General features: G+C 43.2%; 1 protein-coding gene and 1 long non-coding RNA gene across 6 annotated transcripts in view; one reads left to right on the top strand and one right to left on the bottom strand.

Moving 5' to 3' along the window:
• Positions 1-1,775: 1,775 nt before the first annotated feature.
• Positions 1,776-7,243, bottom strand: LOC116273001. The gene is made up of 3 exons (XR_004181524.1): positions 6,961-7,243; positions 3,941-4,137; positions 1,776-1,935 (listed from the first exon to the last, which is right to left on the bottom strand). It is a non-coding gene; the product is annotated as an uncharacterized LOC116273001 (long non-coding RNA).
• LOC116272999 (polyhomeotic-like protein 1) overlaps positions 6,562-26,738 on the top strand; it is a 25,658-nt gene continuing 5,481 nt past the window's right edge. The window contains exons 1-10 of one of the 5 annotated variants that reach the window (XM_031661920.1): positions 6,562-6,832; positions 9,638-9,795; positions 12,091-12,201; positions 13,358-13,438; positions 13,974-14,123; positions 15,054-15,185; positions 22,438-22,930; positions 24,545-25,329; positions 25,852-25,999; positions 26,257-26,468. In XM_031661920.1, coding sequence (XP_031517780.1) covers positions 9,682-9,795; positions 12,091-12,201; positions 13,358-13,438; positions 13,974-14,123; positions 15,054-15,185; positions 22,438-22,930; positions 24,545-25,329; positions 25,852-25,999; positions 26,257-26,468 — 2,226 coding nt within the window. In that variant the 5' untranslated portion in view covers positions 6,562-6,832; positions 9,638-9,681. Of the gene's footprint in view, positions 6,833-6,891; positions 8,085-9,637; positions 9,796-12,090; positions 12,202-13,357; positions 13,439-13,973; positions 14,124-15,029; positions 15,186-22,437; positions 22,931-24,544; positions 25,330-25,851; positions 26,000-26,256; positions 26,469-26,738 lie in introns of those variants that run through there. The other 4 variants (XM_031661919.1, XM_031661916.1, XM_031661918.1 and 1 more) reach the window with 4 other exon arrangements.

The following is a 26,738-nucleotide window of genomic DNA, read 5'->3' as shown; positions in this document are numbered from 1 at the left end:
GTTTCACTGGCCACGGCCAGAAACCTGCAGTTGCTTCCAGGTTTAGGCACTGCCCACCAAGGGTCCCAAGTTGGAAAGTCCCAAATCTGCTCCATGGATGGAGCAGGAAGGAAAGGGAGAAAAATGAATCCCAAACTTTGGGCTTACCTCTCCCTCCTGGCTGGTTTGCCAAAACATGTCAATGGTGGAGGATATCCAAGTTCTTCGCGTCTTGAACAAAGAATTGGACAAAATGCACAAACAAACCAAGGAAGGAATGAAGGGTTTTATTGAAAATGAAAGTACACTCCACAGTGTGGGAAAGGGCCTGAGCAGAGGGAGTCAGGCACTGTTACAGAGTTTTTGTGAGTTTAAATACCCTCTACTTGGGGTATGCCCTATGTAAATGAAGAGGATAAAGTAAATGAAGAGGACAAAGTCATTTATGGCATATGCCCTGTGGAGAGGATATTTCCTGTTATAGCTTAAGTGTGAATTAGCCTTATGCCCCCTGCCTCCAGACGCTATTTTCCTGCCTCTGCGCAATCTCAGCTCACTGCAACCTCCATTGCCCAGGTTCAGGTGATTCTCCTGCCTCAGCCTCCTGACTAACCTGGATCAGAGGCGTGAACAACCACGCCCAGCTAATTTTTGTATTTTTAGTAGAGACAGGGTTTCACCATGTTGCCCAGGCTGGTCTCGAACTCCTGACCTCAGGTGATCCACCCGCCTCGGCTTCCCAATGTGCTGGGATTACAGACATGACCCACTGCGCCCAGCCTTAATCTATATTATCGTGATTCTGGTTCATTGCAACCTCTGCTGCCTCTCGGGTTCTCTGCCTCCCGAGTAGCTGGGATTAGCTAATTTGTCAGTTTAATTTTTAAACCAGCTGCAGAACCTAAGAGAGTAGAAGGAAGTTTTCCTTTCCTGTACTAGGTGTATGTTAATTTTCTGTTGTCACTGGTAGTGATTTGAGACACAACAATAAGCCACAAATTTAGTGGTTTAAAACAATACAAATGTATTATCTTACAGTTCTGTAGGTCAGAAGTCTGACATGTGGCGGCGGCTAATTCCTCCCAAATCCCAACACTTTGGGAGGTGGAGGCAGGCGGATCACCTGAGGTTAGGATTTTGAAACCAGTCTGATCAACATGGAGAAACCCAGTTTCTACTAAAAATACAAAATAAGCTGGGCCTGGTGGCGCATACCTGTAATGCCAGCTACTCGGGAGACTGAGGCAGGAGAATCGCTTGAACCCAGGAGGCGGAGGTTGCGGTGAGCTGAGATCGTGCCATTGCACTCCAGCCTGGACAACAAGAGGGAAACTCTGTCTCAAAAAAAAAAAAAAAAAGAAAAAGAAAAAAAGAAAAAGAAAAAAGGCCAGGCGCGGTGGCTCAGGCCTGTAATCATAGCACTTTGGGAGACTGAGGCAGGTGGATTGTCTGAGCTCTGGAGGCTGAGGCAGGAGAATCTCTTGAACCCGGGAAGTGGAGGTTGCGGTGAGCCGAGATCGTGCCACTGCACTCCAGCCTGGGCTACAGAGTGAGACTCTGTTTAAAAAAAAAACCAAAAAACACCTCTACTGAAAATACAAAACTAGGCTGGGTGGGGCATGGTGGCAGGCGCCTGTAATCCCAGCTACTTGGGAAAGTGAGGCATGAGAATTGCTTGAATCTGGGAGGTCAAGGCTGCAGTGAGCTGAGGTCACACCACGGCACTCCAGCCTGGGTGACAGAGTGAGACTCAAAAAGAGTCTCAAAAAGAACATAGTAAAAATTAAAATAAATAAATAAGAAAAAAAAGAACGAAGTCTGACATGCCTCTCACTGGGTGAAAATCAAGGTGTCAGCAGGGCTGTCTGTGTTCTTTTCTGGAAGCTCTGGGGAGGATCCATTTCCTTGCTTTTTCTGGCTTCTGAAGGCTTCCCACATTACGTGGCTTGTGGCCCCCTTCCAGTGTCAAAGACAGAAATGACAGGTTAAATACTTCTCATATCATATCACTCAACCTGTCTTTCCTGCCTCCCTTGTCCACTTTTAAGGACACTTGTGATTACACTGGGTTTGCCAAGGTAATCCATGATAATCTCCTTATTTTAAGGGCAACTGATTAACAACCTTAATTCCAATTGCAACTTTAATTTTTTTTGCCATGGAGCATAACATATTCAGAGATTTCACAGATGGGGACATCCTTGGTGGGGGGGCATTGTTCTGCTTACCACAGTTTATCAGTAGATGAGAGAGAAAACAGAGAATTTAGGGAAATCATATATACATCTCTATTTTCTGCTGAGACATCTCCACAGTGTCTTTACAGACTGATAACTAGAGCTATTTCTCTAGTTAACAAAGGCAGACTGGGCCTTCCATTTCAGGTATTTACCATGGCAAATGCCAAGCTTCTTTGTGCAAACATTTATGTGTGTGCTAAGCATTTTAAATAGACCTTTTGCATCGCTCTATTTTCACACTGTGAAGGATGTAATGTAGTTATGAGCTTTGAAGATGGACAGACCTAATTTAAATTCCGACTCCATTACTTATTACCCCTATGAACCTTGAGCAATTTACCTAATCTTCCAGAGCTTTAATTTCCTCATCTGTAAATTAAGGATTAAAAACAGCTAGCAGAAAAGGTTATTGAGTGAGTTGAATACAATAATGCATGTGAGGCCATGAGCAGACGCTCTAACTATATTTTGAATTGTTTTTCCCTTGAGATGTTTTCCCAGGTACCTGGCTCTCTGGGCCTAGGACACATAGTCCCAGAGGGTATAAATCTAGTACTTGGTTCCAACATGGTTTTGCTCCCTAAATACTCAAATAGTAGACAAGAAGATATACCTGAAGCCTGAAGGAGGCAAATGTAGTTTACAAGGAAGGGAATACTCTTTGTCATATAAAATAACAGTAAGTTCACTAAACTAATTAATGCATAAACTCAACTAAAATTGTGAGTTAATAAGGTTGTGATGTAAACTGAATAAAACATAAAGAGTGGTTTGTTCTATTTGGTGATCACAAAAATATATTAGTAAGGAAAATTAATAATAGCTTGTGCTATGTGTCAGGTCCCAATGTGAAGTGCTTTACAAACATCTCATTTATTTCCACCAACTACCAGGTGTTATCCCTGTTTTACTGAAAGCAAACCAAAGTTAAGGAAAGGTGCATAACTTGCCATCATTATAACTGTCTAAACTGATGAAGAGTATGTTATCGTCAAGTCTTACGCTCTTAAGGATGTGGGGGTACATCTATATCTTCTGCGGGCAATGATGATGGAATATTGGGCTGAACCAATTAGTATGTTAATTTTAAACTTCTCCTTGAAGAAAGGATCTATGGTAGGTATTAGTAGCGAGAGATGAGAGGTATCCTTATATCTTTTAATTTCATATTCTTTTCCTATGAGAGAAGGGCAAGAATCTAGGACATTAATTCAGTTAACTAATATTTATTGGACATTTTCTATTTTCCAGGGATTACGACATATCCCTCTTCTACATTTATCATTTAGACTTCAATTTTCTTCACTGAAAATTGAGGGGCTTAGTTTTAAAGTTCTTTTTTTTTTCCCCTTTAAATATCTAAAAGCCTATAAATCCACTCAATCTTCATTTTCTCCCAACTAGACCTAAAGTGGCATGCAGAATTACAGTGAGATACAGGTGGGCAGTATATGGTAGTTCACAGCCACAATTGGTGGTGGGGAGAGTAAAGGTTATGATTTCCTTTTTTCTCTACTTCTTCCTATCCATATTTGCATAAAAACATGGTCACACATTCTTACTTGATTACTTGTAGAAAGACACATTCCAATGATACTAACACCTTTAGGGTAAAGGACATCTCTTCCTTCACAATTTATTGCAGAATGCTGAGTTTACAGGAGAAGCTTGAGGAATGCTTAAGCAATGTTCAGTTGATATGAAAAGTTTTATTAGCTTACCTTCTAGTCTATTTGCTTTAGTTGCTGCCAAACATCGATAGCCTTTCAAATCAGGATCCTTCCTTAGAGAAGTTTGCAGGAGGGCTTCAATTTCCATACACCAGATTAAATGCTTTTCCTTCTCACCTGTTTAGGCTAATGGCCTTCAGTGTTATGCAGAGTAAAGAAATTCTGTAGCCTCCATTCAGAGAACCACTCTGTTTGAAAAAGAAAAGGCTAATTCCAGCAGAGTCATTAAATGAAAATGAGACACTTCAGAAAAATTCAAAAAAAAAGTTGAGTATTCTTGAGGAAACACAAATTGTTTTGCTGTTTAGACCGAGATAAGCTCTTCAAAGCCTGTTCTCAAGCTGATTTAGTCTATGAAAATGATTTCTTATGTATGGAGGTTTTCCTATAACTTTACTTTGCTGTTGATAAATTTCTTTTTTATACTAAATATTTTTTGGTGGAAACTGTTTAGACCTATAACCTTAGAATACTGGCCTGACTTGGAGAAAAATGAACTTGAAAAGAATCCTGTGATATATGGAGCACACACCTTTACATATAAAAATTAAACTACTGGCTCATAATCAATATAGCTTGCCTCATGATAGATTATTCTCTGGCTAAATTTATAACAGGCACTCAACAAAAGTATTCATCGTTTATCCCCTAACATTATCTAGTAGCTGTAGAAGCTAGTGATCAAGTAAGTACGAAAAGAATCTTTAGAGGTGGAATGTAACTATATGCAGTAGCAGTAATTCTGCTCCATTTGTAAGGAGGGTGAAATGAGATATGGTCATGTATCCTCTTGGTACACAAGTTCCACAGGCTATTGAAAAACTAGTGTATACCCTCTTATATCTGCATTCCTTATTCTTGGAAGAGCTTATAAATCTTCTTTAGACACTTAACAGTTATAATTCTCCCAGGGAAACTAAGGAAGCACATGAGTCATGTTTCTTGACTTTGATGTTGTATAATCTGAAAATTATCTATAGATGCTTTTTTTTTTTCATTGGTACTAGAAAATTCCGCTTAGGCTCAATCAGTATCCATTTCTAAACTTCTGCAAGAAAAGCTTTAACCCCTTTGACATGCCAAAAATCCAGGTGTGAATTAAACAACGAATGCTTTACTTCGTTTTCACCACTGGTTCTCCAGTCAGAATCTTTTCAATTCATCCTCAGCCAATGCCTGTCATCCACGGCCTGGCAACACACCCTTTCACCTCCTCATACCCCGTGTCTTCACTTTCCCAGTCCTTTGGCTGCCCTCCGGTTTCTTCCCTCACATACCTGTCTGACTAGTTCCCAGAAGCCTGCAGAGATTGTTCTCCGATTTTAATTTGGCTGCCACAAATAAAGAGCTTGGAGTCCAAATACTCCTCTCTCAAAGAAAAATCTAAATGGATATAATTTATAAGCAAAATAATACTTCTGTTTTTTTCTCTATAAACAAACCATGCATGGGCTTTTAAAGGAGAGAAAGAAGAGTGGATTGACAGAGAAAATAACTGTCTAGGATAGAGGTTAGGAAGACTGAGAGAGCAAGAGAAAAAGCATCAGTCCCAGTTGTTAATCCACGAGGCATCCCCCAGACCCTTCTGTAAAGGTTAATGAAGGCAGTAAGGCAGTTATCTTTGTTTTGTGCACTGATGCAATCCAAGCTTCCATGATTTAGCACATAGTAGGCGCTCTACAAATATTTATTGAATGCTGAACGATGAGCGAATAATTAAAAACCGGTAAGTTGGTACCATAAATACAATGACAAAGGCTCCCCGATCAAATGTTTAGTGTTCCCAGAAACAGCCCTATTGTTCTACATCTCTATACTCTGGCCTTTTCCCGTTTTTGTCATTCGAACTCATATACATATTTAAAACGAAGCACACACAAATCTCTGAAATGACAAACTTAAGTGCTATCCAAAGGAAGTTATATTAGGTTGCTGCTTTGAAAATGAAGTCAACTCCTAATGGCTTAGCTGTTTCTGCAGCATTCGTTCCCGCCTTCTTGGAGTTGAGGTGAGGGATTAAACAATCAACCTTCTCCCTCCTTTCTCTCATTCTCAAAGTTTTTCTGGCCTTTTCTCTCCTTTCCTTTGCCTCATTTCCTTTCCCAGTCTATCGTTTCTCTAGGGGTCGTAGCTTTGCTGTTTCTCCTTCTCTGCCTCTTGGTCCCTTTGATCCTTTCTTTCTATCCCTTATTCCCAGCAGCTCCAGAAAATACCTTCTTTCTCCCCTTCTCACGTCACTTCCCTCCCTTCTCCCATCTCCCTCTCCTCTCCGAGAAGTGCGTTCCCCACTAGAGGCCAGCACTTTGTTAGTGTTCTCCCTCCAACCGGCGAGCAGAACTCGGAGAGAAAGAAGGGGGTAAAAAAAGAGGAGAAAGAGAGCGAGAGAGGAAAAAACCCCGGGGCCTGGAGCGCAGAGGCCCGGGAGCTGCGTCGCCATGGCAACGGGCGCCGGCAGGAAACGAGGGACTCGCGGGCGGGAGGGGGCGGAGGGCGCCGAGGGGAGGCGGAGGGACGGGGGAGGGGTCCGGCTGCCCCGGAAGCACCTCCCCGCAGCCCCCTCCTCCAGCCCGGCCCGCAGCCCCCGGCCTGCGGCCCCCACCTCCTCGGCCGGGCAGGAAGTGACAGGCCCGGAGCGAGCCCCGGAGGCCTGGCTGAGCCGCTGCCGGGCCCGCACCCGGAGCGGCGGGAGGGGCGGGGAGCCGCGGCCGCGCCGGGCGCCTCCCACCCCGCCCTCGGCGCCCCCGCCCCTCCAGGAAGGGGAGGAGGCGAGGGGAGCCCGCCGCGGAGGCCGAGCGAGCCCCCAGCCCAGCCTGGCGACTGGGGACCCCGGCACATGAGGTGGACGCCCCCGGGGAAGACTTGGGTGCAGAGCCAGGCGAGAAGGTAACCGGGCGACCGAGGGCCGGGGAGGGGCAGGACCTTTGGGGGCTTGGCTGCGCGGGGATGTTTCCTCAGCCACCTCCATCTGTGTAACGCCCCAGGTACCTCCCCCAGTTGCTTTCCCTGCCTACCTCTGGCGCTGAGCTCTGCGGTCCTTCGGCTCTGCCTGTCCGAGTCTTCTGGCTATTCATTCTGCTGCGCTTCATGCTGTCTGTCCGTCACCCTAGCTGCCTCTGACTGCTCATTTTCTTATTCATTTTTCCTTCTCTGACTTTGGTCCTTCCAGCCGAGCATGCTGTCTAGTTATCTCCCTGCTTTCGTGGTCCGCTGGGTTCTTCAACCTCCAGTTCGTTGACTTCTGCCTGTCTCCCTGCTATCTGTATGCACATGTCTCTGCTCACTTGGGTCAGTTCGCTCTGGGCGCACCACTGGATCCACCCCCTTCCCCCGGTGTATTTGATTTCTCTTTGAAACATCATTTTCATCAAGGTTCTATATAGAACCAGGACCCCTGGGCGTCTACTCTCCCTGTTCTCTTGATTATTACCATGTCTTTGGCACAGTCTTCCCTGAACCACCCCCTTCTCCCGTCCCCCTTCCTATGTCCCATCCTTTCTACATGATAAGAGTTTCGTGCTTAGGGATACTGACTTTCTCCAACTCTCGACCCAATACTAAGTCCACTTCAATGTCCCTTTCTAGCTCCCTTCGGTAGGTCTGTGCGCCTACCCAACCCCATGTATACCCCACATGCTACCTTTTAGGATGACCGTGGCTTAGCTACTTTGGGGACATCTGTGGATCAGCTTCTCACTCTCTTCCAGTTTAATTTTGAAAATTTTAATTCCTGGTGCTGCCGAAACTGCTTGTCTCCATTTTTTGTATTTAATCTTGTAGTCATAGTGTTGATCACAAATGAATACATTTATGTGCCTGGGATCCAGGAATCCTGGTTTTGGTGGCAATTTCCCTCGATTTTATTGAGACTTTTAAGTTGGTCCCTTTACATTTTTATTTCTAGTTCACAATCAAAATAAAATTGTTAATAAGAATTCGGTTTTGGGGAGACGAGGGGTGATACAGTTTGTGAGTATTTTCACATGTGAACGTAGGAATTATAGTCTCTATACCTAGCAAAGGGGTCTCAAGTCTCTGAGTCCAGTGAACTAAATCCAGTAATCTATAAAACTGTGCCGTGCTGCCTCTAATCCTTACCCACTTTTTTTCTTCACATGCTGATAATGAGGATTCATGGGTCTGTATCTGTTTAGTGCTTTGATATTTTGGCAAAAGATGTGGGGAGAAGGTAGACTAGTTGAAGCTGATGTGATTTTTCCTATGTACTTTTTGGGTTATATACATGTTTGCAGTGACATTTGCTAGTCCTAAATGAAACTAAAGATTTGGGGGTGGGATAATGGTGTGATCGGATGGTACTGGGAATGAGATAATAAGAAATATCCTCAGCTTTATTGCCAAGGCCAAGCAGTTTGATTTTATTTACTTTGCTTGTTTGTTTGTTTTGGATGCAATCGCTATGACCAATCCATTCACCCTAATAAAACTGTTGACAACACTTAGCAGAAATTCTGGTTTGATGTTTATATTCCTAAGCCAAATAATATTTTGGTGACCTGATATTGGCCCAGTGCCTCAGAAGTAGAGAAAATAGTGTGAAGCTTAACAAAAGAGAAAAACAAAAAGAATGAGTAAAAACCTTATTGTCATTTAGTGCTGCTTTGGAAGAATATTTCTTCTTCTCATCTCCTGTCTCTTTGCTTGGTTCTTAGCAATGTTTTCATGTGTCTTTTTGCAAATTTAAGTGTAGTCCCCAGTGGGTAAATTCTGACGTTAGTAGACTACAAAGTTGCATCTTACTTTCTTGAAGATTTTCATTGTGTGTATTTCTATGTTGCATACCCCGGAGTCATGTCTTAAAATGATATATTACATTCAGTATGAAGCCGTCTTTGCAGTGAGGAAACAGGTATAAGGAGGAAAAGCGACATGCCTGAGGTGTTATTAGTAGCCGGAGCTGGAACCAGGCAGCTATTTGGGCTATGTGGGCTGTAGGTGAGCTCTTCTGCCTCCTAGTATTATGACCTTTCATGACCCACTAAATGTGTCTGTATGTTAAGGTCCTCCCCCATAGAATGAGGATAACGAGTACTCACTATCATAGTGAATGACACTGCCTTAATCAGAGTTTGGTTTGAAGAAGCATGTGTTAGTCTAAAGACTTGATACTTACTAGGGCAACTTCTTTAATCTCAGAAAACCTTATTTCTTAAATTGTAAAATAAGGATAACAGTGTTAACAGCACTACTATGAGAGAGAGAGTATAGGTGAAGTGCCTAGCCCAGTGAAAGGAGGCAACCAGTGGCTCTCCAGTATATGGTGACTCATTTGGATGATAATGCGATGCAGATGGAGACAAAAATGAGACAGCCAAAAGTTTTAAGTGGGTAGATTTTAAACTGTTAAAAAATGCTATGGGAATGTAAGGTAGCTTTGGTATTGTAAGGTGCCATCTCACATTCTGGCCGTTTTACTTAGTGACATCCATGAGGGAATATGTAAAGGCTGTTTCTTTTGAGACTGCATAGCTTCAAAAGATGGTAATATTGGGAAGACATGGTTGCAAGAGTGTACTGAAGATTTGGGAGTTTTAAGATGAGAAATCATGGCTTATGGAAGAGGAGGAAGATTCTCAGATACTTAGGGATTTCTTGTGTTCTTGAATAATAACATGAGATAACAGCTTGGGATCAAGATATAAGTTTTAACCTTTTACTGCTTCCATCTAGGTCTTGAGTCAGAGCACCAGCCTTGGGGACCCTGGACCGCTATCATGGAGACTGAGAGCGAGCAGAACTCCAACTCCACCAATGGGAGTTCCAGCTCAGGGGGCAGCTCTCGGCCCCAGATAGCTCAAATGTCACTGTATGAGCGACAAGCAGTGCAGGTGAGGCTCAGCTCTGAGGGGCCGTGGTCTGTGAGTCTTGGCTTGTGGTAGGCAGTGATGCTGGAAAATAATTGTGCTCAGTTCTTTTTCAACAAATTGGGGAGAGTTGGGTTAAATGATGACTAAGCTGTCTTCCAGCCCTGAGAATCTTAGGAGTTTACAAGGTTTGGGCAAGCAAACAGTGAAATCCGGTCTTTCAAATAAGGATTTAAAAAACAACATTCAGTCCATCTAGCTAGATTCTAACTAACCCTTTCTCATCCTGGATTGCCAGGTTTTTAATCTTTGGCCATTCTTGTAAATCCCCTTGAGTAATAGAAGTATCATGGAACTCTTTAGAGATTTATTTTTAAACAAACAGCAAATTCCATGTTTGTATTAATTCTGTTAGGGAATGAGGTCTTTTAGTAAATATTTTGGTTACTAGAATAACTATGCATATGATAAAAATAGTTCCAATTACTGAAGAATAAGAATTCAGTAAAGTCCAGTTAGCACTAAAACCAAACTACTGTTCATTTTATAAATCTGTATTAGCATACTGTAAATATGTAAAAATGCCAATTGGTTGAATTCGTTGAAAATTTTACCTGATGGAATCTTTTAGAAGCCACTATTTATTTTTTCATTATTTCCAACCCATTAGGACTCTATAACCTTTACTCTCTATCTAAAATATACTTTTACATTTTCTCCTTTTCTTTCTTTTTTTTTTCTTGAGACAAAGTCTAGCTCTGCTGCCCAAGTTGGAGTGCAGTGGTGCGATCAGGGCTCACTGCAGCCTCAGACTCCCAGTTCTCTCATCTTATCCTCCTGACTAGCTGGGACTATAGGCACATGCCACCATGCCCAGCTTTTTTTCTTGTTTTCTTTACATTAATCGGCATCTTGTTTATTTTCACCCTGTCTAGTCTTTGCTATGGCATGTATTTCCAGCTCCCAATTGGAGAAATAAGTTTGTGTAAATTGCACTGCTTTGCTTTTCTTACATTCTATGGAGAATAAACCATAGAATTACAGTCATGCGTCACTTAATGACAGGAATATGTTCTGAGAAATGTATTGTTAGGCAATTTTGTAATTGTGTGACTGTCATAGAGTGCACGTACACAAACCCAGACTATATAGCCTACTATACACCTAGGTTATATAGTATAGCCTATTGCTAGGTTATATAGTATAGCTCTTGTATATGTGGTCTGCCATTGACCAAATAGTGGTTATGTGGTGCATGACTGTGATTGTTTCTTCCAGTTTTTAAAGGACCATATAGACTTACTGAGGCAGAGGCAGAAGGATTTTTTTTTTTTTTTTTGAGGTCGAGTTTTGCTCTTGTTGCCCAGGCCAGAGTGCAATGGCGCGATCTCAGCTCATTACAACCTCCGCCTCCCAGGTTCAAGCGATTCTTCTGCCTCAGCCTCCCTAGTAGTTGGGATTACAGTCGCCCGCCACCATGCTCAGCTAATTTTTTGTATTTTTAGTAGAGGCGGAGTTTTCACCATGTTGGCCAGGCTGGTCTTGAAACTCTTGACCTCAGGTGATCTGCCCTCCTAGGCCTCCCAAAGTGCTGGGATTACAGGCATGAGCCACTGCGCCTGGCTCAGAAGGATCTCTTGAGGCCAGGAGTTCAAGACCAGCCTGGGTAACATAGCAACACCCCATCTCTAAAAATAAAAAAAATTAGCTAGACATGGCGGTGCATACCTGTAGTCCTAGCTACTTGGGAGGCTGAGGCAGTCAGGAGGATTGTTTGAACTAGGAGTTTGAGGTTACAGTAGACTATGATCACGCCACTGCGCTCCATCCTGGGTGATAGAGCAAGTTGACCTTGCTCTAAAAAAAATGAAGGAAAAGGCTGGGCGTGGTGGCTCATGCCTATAATCTCAGCACTTTGGGAGGCTGAGGCAGGCGGATCACCTGAGGTCAGGAGTTCGAGACCAGCTTGACCCCACATGGAAAAACTCTGTCTCTACTAAAAATCCAAAATAAGCTGGGCACGGTGGCGCATGCCTGTAATCCCAGCTACTTGGGAGGCTGAGGCAGGAGAATCACTTGAACCTGGGAGGCGGAGGTTGCGGTGGTTGCGGTAGATTGCGCCGTTGCACTCCAGCCCTGGGCAACCAGCGAAACTCTGTCTCAAAAAAAAAAAAAAGGAAAATAGCTGTTGAAGATTTAGCCCAAACTCCCATCTCCTCTGGTTTCTGTCCTTCCCATGGCCACACAAATATAGTGATTTACATAGAATAGGAGCTAGGAGTCCATTCTAAATATTTTATCCTCTCTGTCTTTTCCTAGGCTCTGCAGGCACTGCAGCGGCAGCCCAATGCAGCTCAGTATTTCCACCAGTTCATGCTCCAGCAGCAACTCAGTAATGCCCAGCTGCATAGCCTGGCTGCTGTCCAGCAGGTGAGAGGTCAGCAGCCAGCTGGCCCGAGAGGGAGGGGACAGGCACTACAGGTGGGTAGGGGAGATTTTTTGGGCATATTGCATCCTATACTAAGCCAGGCTGCAGGCACCTCTTCTGCCTCCTGTCTCCTGTGGGAGGATGGATGCATCTTAGCTTCTGGGGTTGCAGTAAGAACTATAAAATCACTTTTTAGGTGTAGAGTGGCTATGTTCTAGACCTGTGCTGTCTATAATCTAGACCTACACCGTCTAATATCATAGTCACTAGCCACATATCGCTATTGAGTGCTTGAAATGTGGCTAGTCTAAATGGAGACGTCCTATAAGATTTTAGAGTTAGACTACTTAGTACAAAAAAGGTAAAATATCAGTAATTAAAAAATATTAATTGCGTGTGAAGTGATATTTATATTGGGCTAAATAAAATAAATTATGAAAGTTAACTTCCTGTTTCACTTTTTAAAAATTTGCATAGTAGAAAATTATATATGTGGTTCACATTGTATTTATATGTGATACCTCTGGACTAGACTTGCATTGACTCATGATATGACCTGACCAAAAGATCTTTTTCCGGCTGGCCACGGTGGCTCACGCCTGTAATCCCAGCACTCTGGGAGGCTGAGGCAGGTGGATCACTTGCAGTCAAGAGTTCAAGACCAGCCTGGTCAATATGGTAAAACCCCCTCTACTAAAAATACAAAAATTAGCTGGGCGTGGTGGTGTGCGCCTGTAATCCTAGCTACTCTGGAGGCTGAGGCAGGAGAATCACTTGAACCTGGCAGGCGGAGGTTGCAGTGAGCCGAGATCATGCCACTGCACTCCAGCCTGGGTGAAAGAGGCGAGACTCCTCCTTAAAAAAAAAAAAAAAAAAAAAACCAAAAAAACCACATCTTTTTCCACCTAAAAGAGAGTGGGAACTGGAGGGCAAGTTGCCTCTCTGCCCCAGGAGGGTTATGTGGGACTAACTGGTTAGCATATGTGGTAATGTGAGGATTATCAGGCTAGTGAATATACTTTTCTTTACCCTAAAGTGGAATCTCCCTGTTTATAAAGTCAAATCTCTATGTTTTGTGCTTGTGATTTATTACTAGAAGACTGAGAGCTTTTTCCTTCACTGTCTTTGCTACTTCTTGTTTCCCTTCCCCTTTAACAGGCCACAATTGCTGCCAGTCGGCAGGCCAGCTCCCCAAACACCAGCACTACACAGCAGCAGACTACCACCACCCAGGCCTCGGTGAGTACTGCCTCTCCCACTGAGAGGCGTCTCTACCTGGGTCTTTGTCCCTGGGTTAAATTACTTTGTGCCGCTGATCTGAGAGTGTGTATTGAGCTGTCAGTGGATAGTTACTGCTCTTAAGTAGAGAATAGTAGTACAGGGGAAAGTAACCAACATTAATCTATATTGGAGTCTCTAAAGAGGAAGTCTAAGGAAGAAAGAAAAGAAAATTCTGGGGAAGAAGAGGAAATAACAAAAGAAAGGGACTAATCCCTGAACTCTTCAATGAGAAGTAAAATCTGTTCTGTTTCAATCTTTTGTCTTCTCAACTGTTAACACTAGTGGTTAGAGACTGTTGGTTTTTTTTCACTTCGGTAATACCCTAAAGTAACCAGGATGACAGTTTTGGATAGGAAGACATTATTCATTTCCCCCGGCTCCATGAAAGTGAAATACTCTGTTCTTCACTGTGTAACTCTGATTTTGTCAGTCATGTACATTTCCTTTTACTTCTCCCAAATCCTTAGTCCTGGTTCCTTTCTATACCACACAGATCAATCTGGCCACCACATCGGCCGCCCAGCTCATCAGCCGATCCCAGAGTGTGAGCTCTCCCAGTGCTACCACCTTGACCCAATCTGTGCTACTGGGGAACACCACCTCCCCACCCCTCAACCAGTCGCAGGCCCAGATGTATCTACGGGTAAGCCACAGATGCAGCCACCATTGCCCCAGGGGCATGATTGTCTGGCCCTGGCAAATAGTTGAGTGAAAGCTGGTTTTATTTTTTTTGTTTGTTTGTTTGTTTTGAGACAGAATCTCACTGTGTCACCTAGGCTGGAGTGCAGTGGCACAATCTCGGCTCACTGCAGCCTCTGCCTCCCGAGTTCCAGTGATTCTCCTGCCTCAGCCTCCCAGGTAGCTGGGATTACAGGCACGCGCCACTACACCTGGTTAATTTTTGTATTTTTAGTAGAGATGGGGTTTCGCCATGTTGGCCAGGCTGGTCTGGAACTCCTGACCTCAGGAGATCCGCCTGCCTCGGCCTCCCAAAGTGGTAGGATTACAGGCGTGAGCCAGTGCTCCCGGCCAAAAGCCATTTTTTAAAACCATGGTTACCCTGATGTCTTGAGAGAAGCTGGGACCTACTTCCCATACTTTACTTAACCTAGAAGTGATGCTCTCTGTTCACAGGTAGCCTGTAGATTAAATTAAGATATTATGCTAGAAAATACTGGCTTAACATTTGACTAAATTAGTGTTAGATATAGTCGACCTTTAAACCTTTGGCACAAGTATACAAATTCTGTGTTATCGCCCAGCCTACTGAGCGATATATATAAGTACTTGTTCTAAAATCCTAATTTTCTCTATTTCTTCGACGTCTGACTCTTTGACATCAATCTGTAGTTTTCTGTGCATTCTAGGTTTTCTTCTGGATGGTTCATCACATGTGGAGAGTATGAGGCTCCTGGGTTGGTGTGGAACAGGCAGGGCTCAGCTGTTTAATATCTTCTGTTTATTTTGTCTTGTGGTCCTTCCTTTCCATCTCTTCTGTCTCTTCTTTCCCTCTTGTCCTCTTTGCTCTTCGTCTTCCTCTCCTTGCCAGCCACAGCTGGGAAACCTATTGCAGGTAAACCGAACTCTGGGTCGGAATGTGCCTCTAGCTTCCCAACTCATCCTGATGCCTAATGGGGCAGTGGCTGCAGTCCAGCAGGAGGTGCCATCTGCTCAGTCTCCTGGAGTTCATGCAGATGCAGATCAGGTTAGTGGTGATGACTTTACCTGTGGGTGGGCACTGGGTAGGATGAAGGGAATGACCATGGACCTGGGTCCATCCTTCTGCTTTATTGCACTTTTCAGAATTCTTACTTTTTGTGTTTTGTTTTTCCTTCCCTTAATCACCATAGAAGTTGAATCCCGTATAACCTTTGAGTTAATTTGAGTTAGAAAGACAAGGAGATTTGCCTGAAAATAGTCTTGTGGATTTGGGAAATCTTATTTTCAAGATAGGGTAAATTTCCTTACCATCCTTCAAGTCTCCTGTGAGTCTGTTTTATTCGGAGAGTCTTAATTCTCTCATAGTACTGTCAGAAGAGAAGAGATTGTTGAGAGAATTCTTCTGTTACTTAGATCTAAAGCTGACCCGGCTGAGGAATGACCTTACTGGAGGAATGTTTGGTTGCTTCTGTTTATAAGTTACTCTAGTTCTCAACTTTCACTCTCTTCCTGTTCACTGTTTTTCCCAGTAAAGGTCTTCCTCACCGTTACTTCCTGTGACTTATTCCCAAAATATATGTATTTTTGAGCCTGAAATTTTAGCTTCTTATGGATGGGACACAACCTAGGATCTTAGGATAATTACTCCATCCTTTTAGTTTATCAGTAAGCTGGTAAATGTTGAGTTCTTCCTGTGTGTACTTTTGGCCCTCCCTGTTTGTGGGTCCCATACCTGCAGGTTCTGCATCTTTGGCTTCCACGTCTGCAGATACAACCAACTGCAGATTGAAGATATTTGGGGAAAAAACCAATTAAAAATAGCAATACAAGAATAAAAAAATACAAAAATACAGCATAGTGTAACTATTTACATAGTACTTACATTGTATTAGATATTATAAGTAATCAAGAGGTGATTTAAAGTATACAGGAAGATTTGCTATGTGCATAGATGATATGCAAACACTGCTCTGTTTTATAAAAGGGAATTGAATGTCTGCAGATTTTGATGTCCATGAGCCTGGAACTAATCCCCTGTGGATACCAAGGAACAATTGTATTAGAAATTTTGCAGGTTTGAAAAAGAAATGTGAGTCAGGTCTTCAAAGAGCTTAGAGAATGAAAGTGCCCTAACTAGGCTGGGCGTGGTAGCTCACTCTTGTAATCTCAGCACTTTGGGAGGCTGAGGAGGGTGGATCACCTGAGTTCAGGAGTTCAAGACCAGCCTAACCAATATTGTGAAACCCCGTCTCTACTGAAAATACAAAAATTAGCCGGGCTTAGTGGTGGTGTGCCTGTAGTTCCAGCTACTTGGGAGGTTGACACAGGAGAATTGCTTGAACCCAGGAGGCAGAGGTTGCAGTGAGCCAAGATCGCGCCACTGCACTCCAGCCTGGGCGACAGAATGAGACTCCATCTCAAAAAGAAAAAAAAAAAGTGCTAAACTAAATGGTGCTAACTTTGAGTGAAACATGAGTTTGGAAAAGAATTGGTTACATGACTTTGCAATGCCTTATTGGGATACTTGAGCAGAGTCTTGAAGGGTGAGTGGATTTGATTTGGAGTGAGAAGAAAACTGGAGAGAGAACAGCAAGCGTAAGAGCATAGTCATGTATTTAAATATGAGTATGTGTGGTGGGCGTTGGAATGAGGGAATAAATAAAATAGAATCAACAGGCCTGATGATAGAAGAGGTCATTGCTAGGGTGGAGCATAAAAGCCAAGTAAAGGAGGTTGTAGTTAACTTCATAGGTCACAGGGATCATTGCAGAATAACAGGATGAGGAAAGTATTTAGGAAGAACTGTAGCGAGAATAACTGTTCTAATACTGTTCTAATAGTTCCTGGAGAAGAGAAGTTAGGGAACCTGCTAAGAAACTCTTGGGGTCCTCTAGCTGTAAGGCAAGCCTTTGTTTTAGACTTGGTGATAGCAGTGGGAGCCAAGAATGAGGTTGGTTCCATTTCCATATCCAGTTCTTTGATTTATCCACTCATTCCTTCATCAGATATTTGAGTGTCAATATGTGGAGGAACAGAGGGCAGTAGTTAAAAATACGCATCCGATGGGTCAGATTCCAGCTCCACTACTTACTGTGTGACCCTGTGCAAATGATCTGACATCTTTCTGTTACCGTTTTTTTCGTCTGTAAAATAGATATTGTAATATACCTACCTCAGGATGTGTTGTGAGGACTAAATGAGTTGCTGTGTTTAACTGCTTGAAGAGTGCCTGGACGTAGTGAGTGTCCAGGAAGAACTGCTATTATTAATGTATCAAACATTCCTTAACCTTGGGTGCCCAAGAAAGTCATAATCACTTCTTTTGTGGAGCTCATAGACCATTGAAACACCAGACATTAAACTAATAGTCACCTGAATGGGGAAATAATTGAGAAAGTACCAAATGTTCTGAGAATTTAGAAAGGGACTTAATTTAGCTTTGGCATGGGGTGTAGAAGTCAGGGAGGTGACATTTAACTTGGGGTGTGCAGAAGTTAGCCAGATAAGGATGTGAAAGGAGAGTGTTGGAGGCAGGAGAAGAGTGTGTCCAAAGGCCCTGAGGAGGGCAGGAACTTGATTTGTTTGAGGATTTGAAAGTCTTATATTCTTGGAGTTTGGCAAAGTGGGGCTAGATGGGTAGGAGGAACCTTATCTTGCAGGGCCTTGGGGGCTGTGTTTAGGATTTTGGGCTTTTTATAAAAAGCAATTGGAAGCTATAGAAGGATTTTAAATAAGGAAGTGTCATGGAGAGATTTGAACGTATTTTTGTTTTGTTTTTTAAATACCATGTTGATTTCCTCTTTGGAGACGAAACAGATATGGTATGAGTGTGACTGTCAGGAGAATAACTGTTCTAATGGTTTAAGGGAAAGATGATGTTTATATTGGGGGTAGCAGTGGAGATGGACAGAAACGCATAGATTTGAGGATAACTTGGAAGAATCATTGAAGAGGGTAAACTAATTTAATAGATGGGGGAATTAAGGGAGATGCCAGATATGAGATCTGATATAGCAGTGGGGTGGCCGGTGGTGCTGTTTATGAGACGACGAATGTAGAAGTGTATTTAGAGTGAAGTTCAGTTTTGGACATACAGGCTTAGAAGTGCTTGTGAGCCATCCATGAGGAGATACTGAGACTGCAGTTTTATTATGTGGTTCTTGAGCTCAGAGAAGAGGTCTGGGTTGGAGATAAACATTTGAGAGTAGTAGACATATAGATGATAATTGAAGTCCCCCATCTACTAAATTAGTTCACCCTCCTCAGTGTTTAAAATTGCCTGGGGAGGCCGGGCGCAGTGGCTCACACCTATAATCCCAGCACTTTGGGAGGCTGAGGCGGGTGAATCACCTGAGATCAGGAGTTTGAGACCAACTTGGGCAACATAGTCAAACTCAGTCTCTACTAAACATACAAAAAAATTAGCTGGGCATGGTGGCGTGTGCCCATAGCCCCAGTTACTGGGAGGCTGAGGCAGGAGAATCACTTGAATTTGGAAGTTGGAGGTTGCAGTGAGCCAAGACCGTGCCACTGCACCCAGCCTGGTTAACAGAGGAAGCTCCATCTTAAAAAAAAGGCCCGGCACTGTGGCTCATGCCTGTAATCCCAGCACTTTGGGAGGCCGAGGCGGGTGGATCACCCGAGGTCAGGAGTTTGAGACCATCCAACCTGATCAACATGGTGAAACCCTGTCTCTACTAAAAATACAAACATTAGCTGGGTGTGGTGGTGCACCCCTGTAATCCCAGCTACTTGGGAGGCTGAGGCAGGAGAATCACTTGAACCTGGGAGGTGGAGGTTGCAGTAAGCTGAGATCATGCCATTGTACTCCAGCCTGGGCAACAAGGGCGAAACTCCATCTTTAAAAAAAAATGTTTGGGGAGATAGTACAGATTGAGGAGAAGAACGTTTAATATGGGGCCCTGAGGTAGGATGAAGCCCCACTTTGGAAAAGCAGTTCAAGATGGATAGAGGGTAATGGGCTGGCAGAGGGAATGGGAAAGAGCAGCAGATAGGAAAATCTGGACTGTAGTGTCATGAAGGCAAGGGAACAAAATGTTATAAGATGTGCGTGTGTGCATCTGTGCGTGCATGGGCAGGGGGGTTTTATTAATAGAGAGGGAGAGTGGTTTCAGTTGAGTTTGGGGGTTGGTGAATCCAAAGTAGTATGATGAGTTTGAGGGGTGTGAATGGCTGGTGGGAATGAATACGGTGACTGTAAATAGCTATTAAGAGTTTATCAGCACCAGGAAAGGAAGGTGGAACCGGGGAGGGGAATGTGCATTTCATACATGGTGATGAGGGAGCCAGTGGAGAAGGAGAAGTGGAAGAGGAGGCAGTGGATCTTATATGCTCCTTGAGATGGCAGGAGGAGATGGGATGTAGAGCGCAGAGAAGGATTGATTGCCTTTTGATAGGAAGGAGAGAAGGGAGAGAAGGGGGAAGTGATGAAGTAATGCTCATATCATTTTTGTTTTCTTTGAAGAGGTGAGGAGGAGGAGGAGAAACAGAAGGTAGCCTGAGGTATAGGGAGAGAGTGGGAAAGTTTGAGACAGCCATTATGGAAATGAAGCTGATTGGAAAAACTATATATTAATGATTACCAGATAATATTATATACTAAAGCACCCAATCCTGATGATTCTTGTTAATATCTCTCAAAAGCCATCACCTCTTCTCTACTGCTTATCCTCCTGCCTGAATTCAGGTTTTAATTATTTGAACCTGTTCTGTACTAGTTTTCTTTCTTTTTTTTTTTGGAGACAGAGTCTCTCTGCTGCTCAGGCTGGAGTGCTGTGGTGTGATCTCGGCTCACTGCAACTTCTGCCTCCTGAGTTCAAGCGATTCTTGTACCTCAGCCTCCTGAGTAGCTGGATTACAGGCTTGTGCCACTATGCCCGGCTAATGTTTTGTATTTTTAGTTAGAATATGGGGTTTCTCCATGTTGCTCCTGCTGGTCTCGAACTCCGGAGCTCGGGCAGTCTGCCCACCTTGGTCTCCCAGGGTGCTGGAATTACAGGTGTGAGCCACTGCACCGGCATATTGTACTAGTTTTCTAAATGGTCTTCTTGACTTCAGTCTTACCTACTTGTAATTCTTTTCTGCATTACTATCAGGAAACTTTTATTAACTTCTTTTTTTAAAATAAGAAAATATATGTTGTTACTACTAATTTTTTAATTGTACTTCTGGTACACAGAATTTGCTAATATTATAAGCCTTGGGTCATGCCACTCTCTCACTGTTGGTCTCGTCATAACCTTTTAAAATTTATTTACTCAGTAACTTTTAATAATGTAATAAGCAGTGTGCAGTTCTATCTATTGCCTTCCCTTACCCATAGTAAGGAGCCTTCTGATTTCTAAGTCCATTCTTCCCTGGGGTCCTTTTTTATATAGTTTTATTGCATCTCTGTATTTCTAAAATGCCCTTTTTATTATAGAAAATTTTAAACATACACAAAAATAGAAAAAGTGTGAATTCCTATGTACTTACCATCCAGCTTCAACAATTATCAACACATGGCCAATGCATTCAGGCCCTTCTCTGCCTGTGGAGTATTTTGAAGCAAACCCCGGACACCATATATATTTTTTAATTGTATTGAAATGTATAAGGTACTCATGCTGTATGTACACTTTTGGAGAGTGCTTTCTTAGTAACATTGTCATGATCCATTTGTTTTGTTGGAGTCATTATAGTTTATTAATTGTAGTTTCTACATACTGTTCCATTGTATGAATATACTATAGTTTATTCATCTTCTCTTCTGTAGATGGCCCTTTGGGTTGATTCCAGGTTGTGGTTGCTATGAATAATGCCACCATGAACATTCCTATACATGCCTCCTGTGGTACATGGCAAGAGTTTCTCTTGTGGAATTTCTGGGTTAGAGAGTGTGTGAATGTTCAACTTTAGGATATGATAACAAATATTTTCTAAAATAGGAAGTGTATTGATTTATACTTCAATCAGAAATGTATAAATGTATAAATGAATGTTTATTTTGATTAATAACCTTTATTGGCTTCCTATAATCCGTTAAGCGGGCATCATTCTTTCCCTTTATCCATATTTTAGAGTACTGACTATGTGCCAGAACTATGAAGGTGCTAGGAATATAACAATGAATAAGACAGATAAACTTGCTGTTCCCAAACTAAAGTTCAGATTCCTTATTTCAACACACCAGGCCCTTAATGGCCAAGCACCTTCCTACCTCCTTATCCACAGCCTGCCTTCCTAGCTTCGTTTCTTTCCATTCCTTGTAATTTACCCCAAACATAATATTTATAATTTCTAAAAATACAGTCTTTTTAGAAATTATACATATTTTCTATAATATTTAAAAATAATGTCTTTGTTTTTTTACCCCCCACAGACAGGGTCTCACTCTGTTACCCAGGCTGGAGTGCAGTAGCATGAGCTCAGATCACTGCAATCTCTGCCTCCCAGGCTCAAGTGATCCTTTCACCTTGGCCTCCTGAGTAGCCAGGACTACAAGTGTTTGCCACCATACCTGGCTAATTTTCTGCATTTTTTGTAGAGGCAGTGTTGCCCAGGCTGTTCTCAAACTCCTGAACTCAAGCAATCTGTCCATCTTGGCCTCCCAAAGTGTTGGGATTACAGGCGTGAGTCACAGCGCCTGGTCTAAATAATAATCCTTTTTTGGCTCTGGCCTTGCAAATGCTATTACCAATATCTTTAAACCCCCACCTTCACCATTGCCTACTGAGTGTCAGATCAGCATCACGTGTTTTAGGAAGCCCTTTCTTGATCTCCCTAGTCTTAGTTGCTCTTCCTTCTTTGTACTCCTATGGTACTGGGTGTATATCTATACATCTTATATCGTAAGTGGTAATTTTCTTGTCTTCTGTAGTAGAAAGTCATCATTAAGAGCAGAGACTGTGTCTTTCCTCTGCATTTCCAGTATCCAATGTAGTACCTGAGGCATAGTAGGTTTTTGGGAGGTGCTGAATGATTGAATGGCAAGGTTTTGGGAGGTGCTGAATGATTGAATGGCGAGGAAAGGGGTAACTGAAGAGAGATTTTGAAGGAATAAATGACCACACTTGATGACACACTTGCTAGTGAGTGAAGGTGGCTGAAAAATTAGATATGGTTCCAGAGTTCCTCCCTAGGAGGTAGGAAGGCCTTAAAGTATATTGTAAAGGCAGAGATACGAGCTGAGGTATTCTGTGGAATATAACACAATAGCTATCCTGGCTGCTTTTGAATCTTTGACCTTAATGCCTCCAGTCCTCCTTTTCTCAATCTGTTTTTTTCATGTCTTTCAGGTGCAGAACTTGGCAGTAAGGAATCAACAGGCCTCAGCTCAAGGACCTCCAATGCAAGGCTCCACTCAGAAGGCCATTCCTCCGGGAGCTTCCCCTGTCTCTAGCCTCTCCCAGGCCTCTAGCCAGGCCCTAGCGGTGGCACAGGCTTCCTCTGGGGCCACAAGCCAGTCCCTCAACCTTAGTCAAGCTGGTGGAGGCAGTGGGAATAGCATCCCAGGGTCCATGGGTCCAGGTGGTGGTGGCCAGGCACATGGTGGTTTGGGCCAGTTGCCTTCCTCAGGAGTGGGTGGTGGGAGCTGTCCCAGGAAGGGCACAGGAGTGGTGCAGCCCTTGCCTGCAGCCCAAACAGTGACTGTGAGCCAGGGCAGCCAGACAGAGGCAGAAAGTGCAGCAGCCAAGAAGGCAGAAGCAGATGGGAGCGGTCAGCAGAATGTGGGTATGAACCTGACACGGACAGCCACACCTGCGCCCAGCCAGACACTTATTAGCTCAGGTAAATTGTCACTCCTAATGTCATTATTCTCCCAGAATTAATGTGAAATTTTCCTTTTTTTCTTTTTTTGCCTTTTTTTCTTCACCTTTTTGTTTTTTCCCCGCTTCTGTTGGTCCTTGAATAGAGGAAGGAATGGGAATCATATCAGCCTTGAACATATTATTCAGGGTCGGAGGTCAAGTGACAGATACAGATCTTATCTGTTTCTACCAGGCAATAGTCAGCTTACAAGTTGCCCTGTCCGCTTTCTTAGGCTGTTAGTTCTTCAGTTTATCACTCTGTCTATTCATTCATCACATCTTACTGAATTGTTTGCTGTTTTCTAGGAATTACTGGGGATACATTTTTGAAAAGCAGATTCCTTGTCTTCATGTAACTTAGCATTTACTATAAGGGATGAATTCTCTCTTCACTGTTTAATGTGGTTACTTGGTCCAGCGTAGAGCAGATATAGTACAAATGCCTTAGAGCACTTAAGACTAATAGAGAGGTGGGGTGCGGTGGCTCACTCCTGTAATCCCAACACTTTGGAAGGTCGAGGCAGGTGGATCACTTGAGGTCAGAGTTTCAGACTAGCCTGGCCATCATGGTGAAACCCTGTCTCTACTAAAAATACAAAAATTAGCTGGGCATAGTGGTGTACGCCTGTAGTCCCAGCTACTCTGGAGGCTGAAGCAGGAGAATAGCTTGAACCCGGTCGGCAGAGGTTGCAGTGAGCTGGGATCGCACCACTGCGCTCCAGCCTAGGTGACAGGGCAAGACCGATAGTTTATACTTGCTTTCAGACTGCGGGTAAGATGTAGTTAGATGTGTGTATCTTATTTGGTCAAGTTGATTTTTGCCTTGTTTCTAGCACCTTAGTTGTTGATATACTTACATAATTTACTCACACAAAAAATTAAAAGTTAGTTATTATTATACTTGGTATTTACATACTCTAGCAGTTATATTTCTAAAGTGCTTTATCACATGCTTTGATCTCTGGACAATCTGGTGCAATATGGAGAAGTAGAGTTTGTCAGTCCCAGTTTACAGTGGAGGAAACTTAGGTCAGAGCTGACAGGTGCTGACTCTTAAGACTTAGATAGTGATCTAAGCTGATGGTTTGTAAAATCCAAGTCATTCATGGGAAGATGTTGGTATCTTTAACTCTGTGAGTATCTATTTTTTCAGTGAATATTAAGTGCTTCTGAAGTGTCAGGCCCTGGGCTCTGTATTAGGGATGTGAAAATAAATAAAACATTGGATTCAGCCTTTGAGAAACTCCAAGTCTAATGGAGGAGGGGCTAACCATTCTTCTTTGCTGAGTACAGAGTAAAAGAGTACAATATTTAAGTATGGCAAAGATAAGAGACACAAGAAATTACTGAGGCTCTATTGAGCAAGGGAGTTCTTTCTCTGGGATCTTTAAGACTAGTGGTAGTTGATAATGTCTGATTCAGTGGAAAGAGTATGGATGAAGTGATGTCCAAGTTTCATACTGACTAGATTTATTTTCACCGCATAATTCCAAAACTAGGTATACCTTGGAAAAATGATTTTACTTTTAATTTAGAATGGTTATTATTCTCTGCTCTTTTTTCTCTTTATTCTGTTCTGGGATTGTTCCTACAGCCACCTACACACAAATCCAGCCCCATTCACTGATTCAGCAACAGCAACAGATCCACCTCCAGCAGAAACAGGTGGTGATCCAGCAGCAGATTGCCATCCACCACCAGCAGCAGTTCCAGCATCGTCAGTCTCAGCTACTTCACACAGCTACACACCTCCAGTTGGCGCAGCAGCAGCAGCAACAACAGCAGCAGCAGCAACAGCAGCAGCCGCAAGCCACCACTCTCACTGCCCCTCAGCCACCACAGGTCCCACCTACTCAGCAGGTCCCACCTTCACAGTCCCAGCAGCAAGCCCAAACCCTGGTCGTTCAGCCCATGCTTCAGTCTTCACCCTTGTCTCTTCCACCTGATGCAGCCCCTAAGCCACCAATTCCCATCCAATCCAAACCACCTGTAGCACCTATCAAGCCACCTCAGTTAGGGACTGCTAAGATGTCAGCTACCCAGCAACCACCACCCCATATCCCAGTGCAAGTTGTAGGCACTCGACAGCCAGGTACAGCCCAGGCACAGGCTTTGGGGTTGGCACAGCTGGCAGCTGCTGTACCTACTTCCCGGGGGATGCCAGGTCCAGTGCAGTCTGGTCAGGCCCATTTGGCCTCCTCGCCACCTTCATCCCAGGCTCCTGGTGCACTGCAGGAGTGCCCTCCCACATTGGCCCCTGGGATGACCCTTGCTCCTGTGCAGGGGACAGCACATGTGGTGAAGGGTGGGGCTACCACCTCCTCACCTGTTGTAGCCCAGGTCCCTGCTGCCTTCTATATGCAGTCTGTGCACTTGCCGGTGAGTGATGTCTGATGGTTTTGAGGGCACTATTATGCATGAGAGAGGACCTGGGGCTGAGTGGAAATAGAGCTTAATTTAATAGGGGAATAAAGAGTTAAGAGGGTTAATACTGGTATTTATCTGCTTTTTCTGTAAGAGAGTGACACATTAATGTGTATAATATCTGAACTTTATACTCCTAAATTTGTTACTGATACTATTCTGGGTTTTGGGTATGTAATAAGTTAGATCAAGATAGCCTTAACCAAATCAGTCCTTGAAAAAACAACAGTTCTTGGTTGGTCTGCATGAATACAGGGTCTCAAGACCTAGGTCAGGACTAAATCATGTTACATTTTCTTTTGTCCTGATGTAAAGTTATTAGGAATGACCAGGAATTTTAGTGTACCATGGGAAGTAGATAAATTGGCAAATCTGGAACTAAGAAAATTTTCTTTGAAAGAGATTATTTATGGTAATAATTGTGGTTCCTTGTTATCCTTCATTTGTACATCTTTGTTTCTTTCCTCTTCTTTATAGGGTAAACCCCAAACATTGCCTGTCAAACGCAAGGCTGACTCTGAGGAGGAGAGAGATGATGTCTCCACGTTGGGTTCAATGCTTCCTGCCAAGGCATCTCCAGTAGCAGAGAGCCCAAAAGTCATGGATGAGAAGAGCAGTCTTGGAGGTGAGTAACTGACTTCTAAAATGCTGTTGTAGTGCACACAGAGTAGAGAAATGTTCTGAGTGAGCTAAAAGATAAATCTGATTGAGTAGAAAATGGGCCAGAAGTTGGTGGACAAATGAATAGGTCCAAAAACAGGGAATCCAGGGTGAATTGTCAAGGGTAAACATAGATTATTATGGAAGATCATGCCGGCTCAACTAATAGATGGATCAGTATTTCATCTCATGTCTATTGCTTAATCTGTGTTTATTTTCCAGAAAAAGCTGAATCAGTGGCTAATATGAATGCTAATACCCCAGGCAGTGAACTAGTAGCCTTGACCCCTGCCCCATCAGTACCGCCTCCTACACTAGCCATGGTGTCTAGACAGATGGGTGACTCAAAACCCCCACAGGCCATCGTGAAGCCCCAGATTCTCACCCACATCATTGAAGGCTTTGTTATCCAGGAAGGAGCAGAACCTTTCCCGGTGAGGGCAGGGCCACAAGGTGGGACTTTGAAGTGGGGACTTGGTTTGATTGTTGTCTTTTCAAACTCCAGTAAAAATAAAAGGCACAGAACTATTTAATTAAAGAATGGTTCAGTTACGCTGTTTAGTTATAAAGAAGGAAAGGAAAAGGAGTGTGTGAAGCATAAAATGAAAATGTTAGGAAGAGGAGAAAAAAAGGAAGAAAGTAACCTTTAAAACTGTAATGTTTAGTTAGATTAACTAGTTTGTTTTATAATGAATAGAACAGTA

The sequence above is a fragment of the Papio anubis genome, unplaced genomic scaffold, assembly GCF_008728515.1.
Source record: "Papio anubis isolate 15944 unplaced genomic scaffold, Panubis1.0 scaffold302, whole genome shotgun sequence".
In the NCBI taxonomy this organism is placed as follows: Eukaryota; Metazoa; Chordata; class Mammalia; order Primates; family Cercopithecidae; genus Papio; species Papio anubis.
This window is presented reverse-complemented; position numbering and strand designations above follow the sequence as displayed.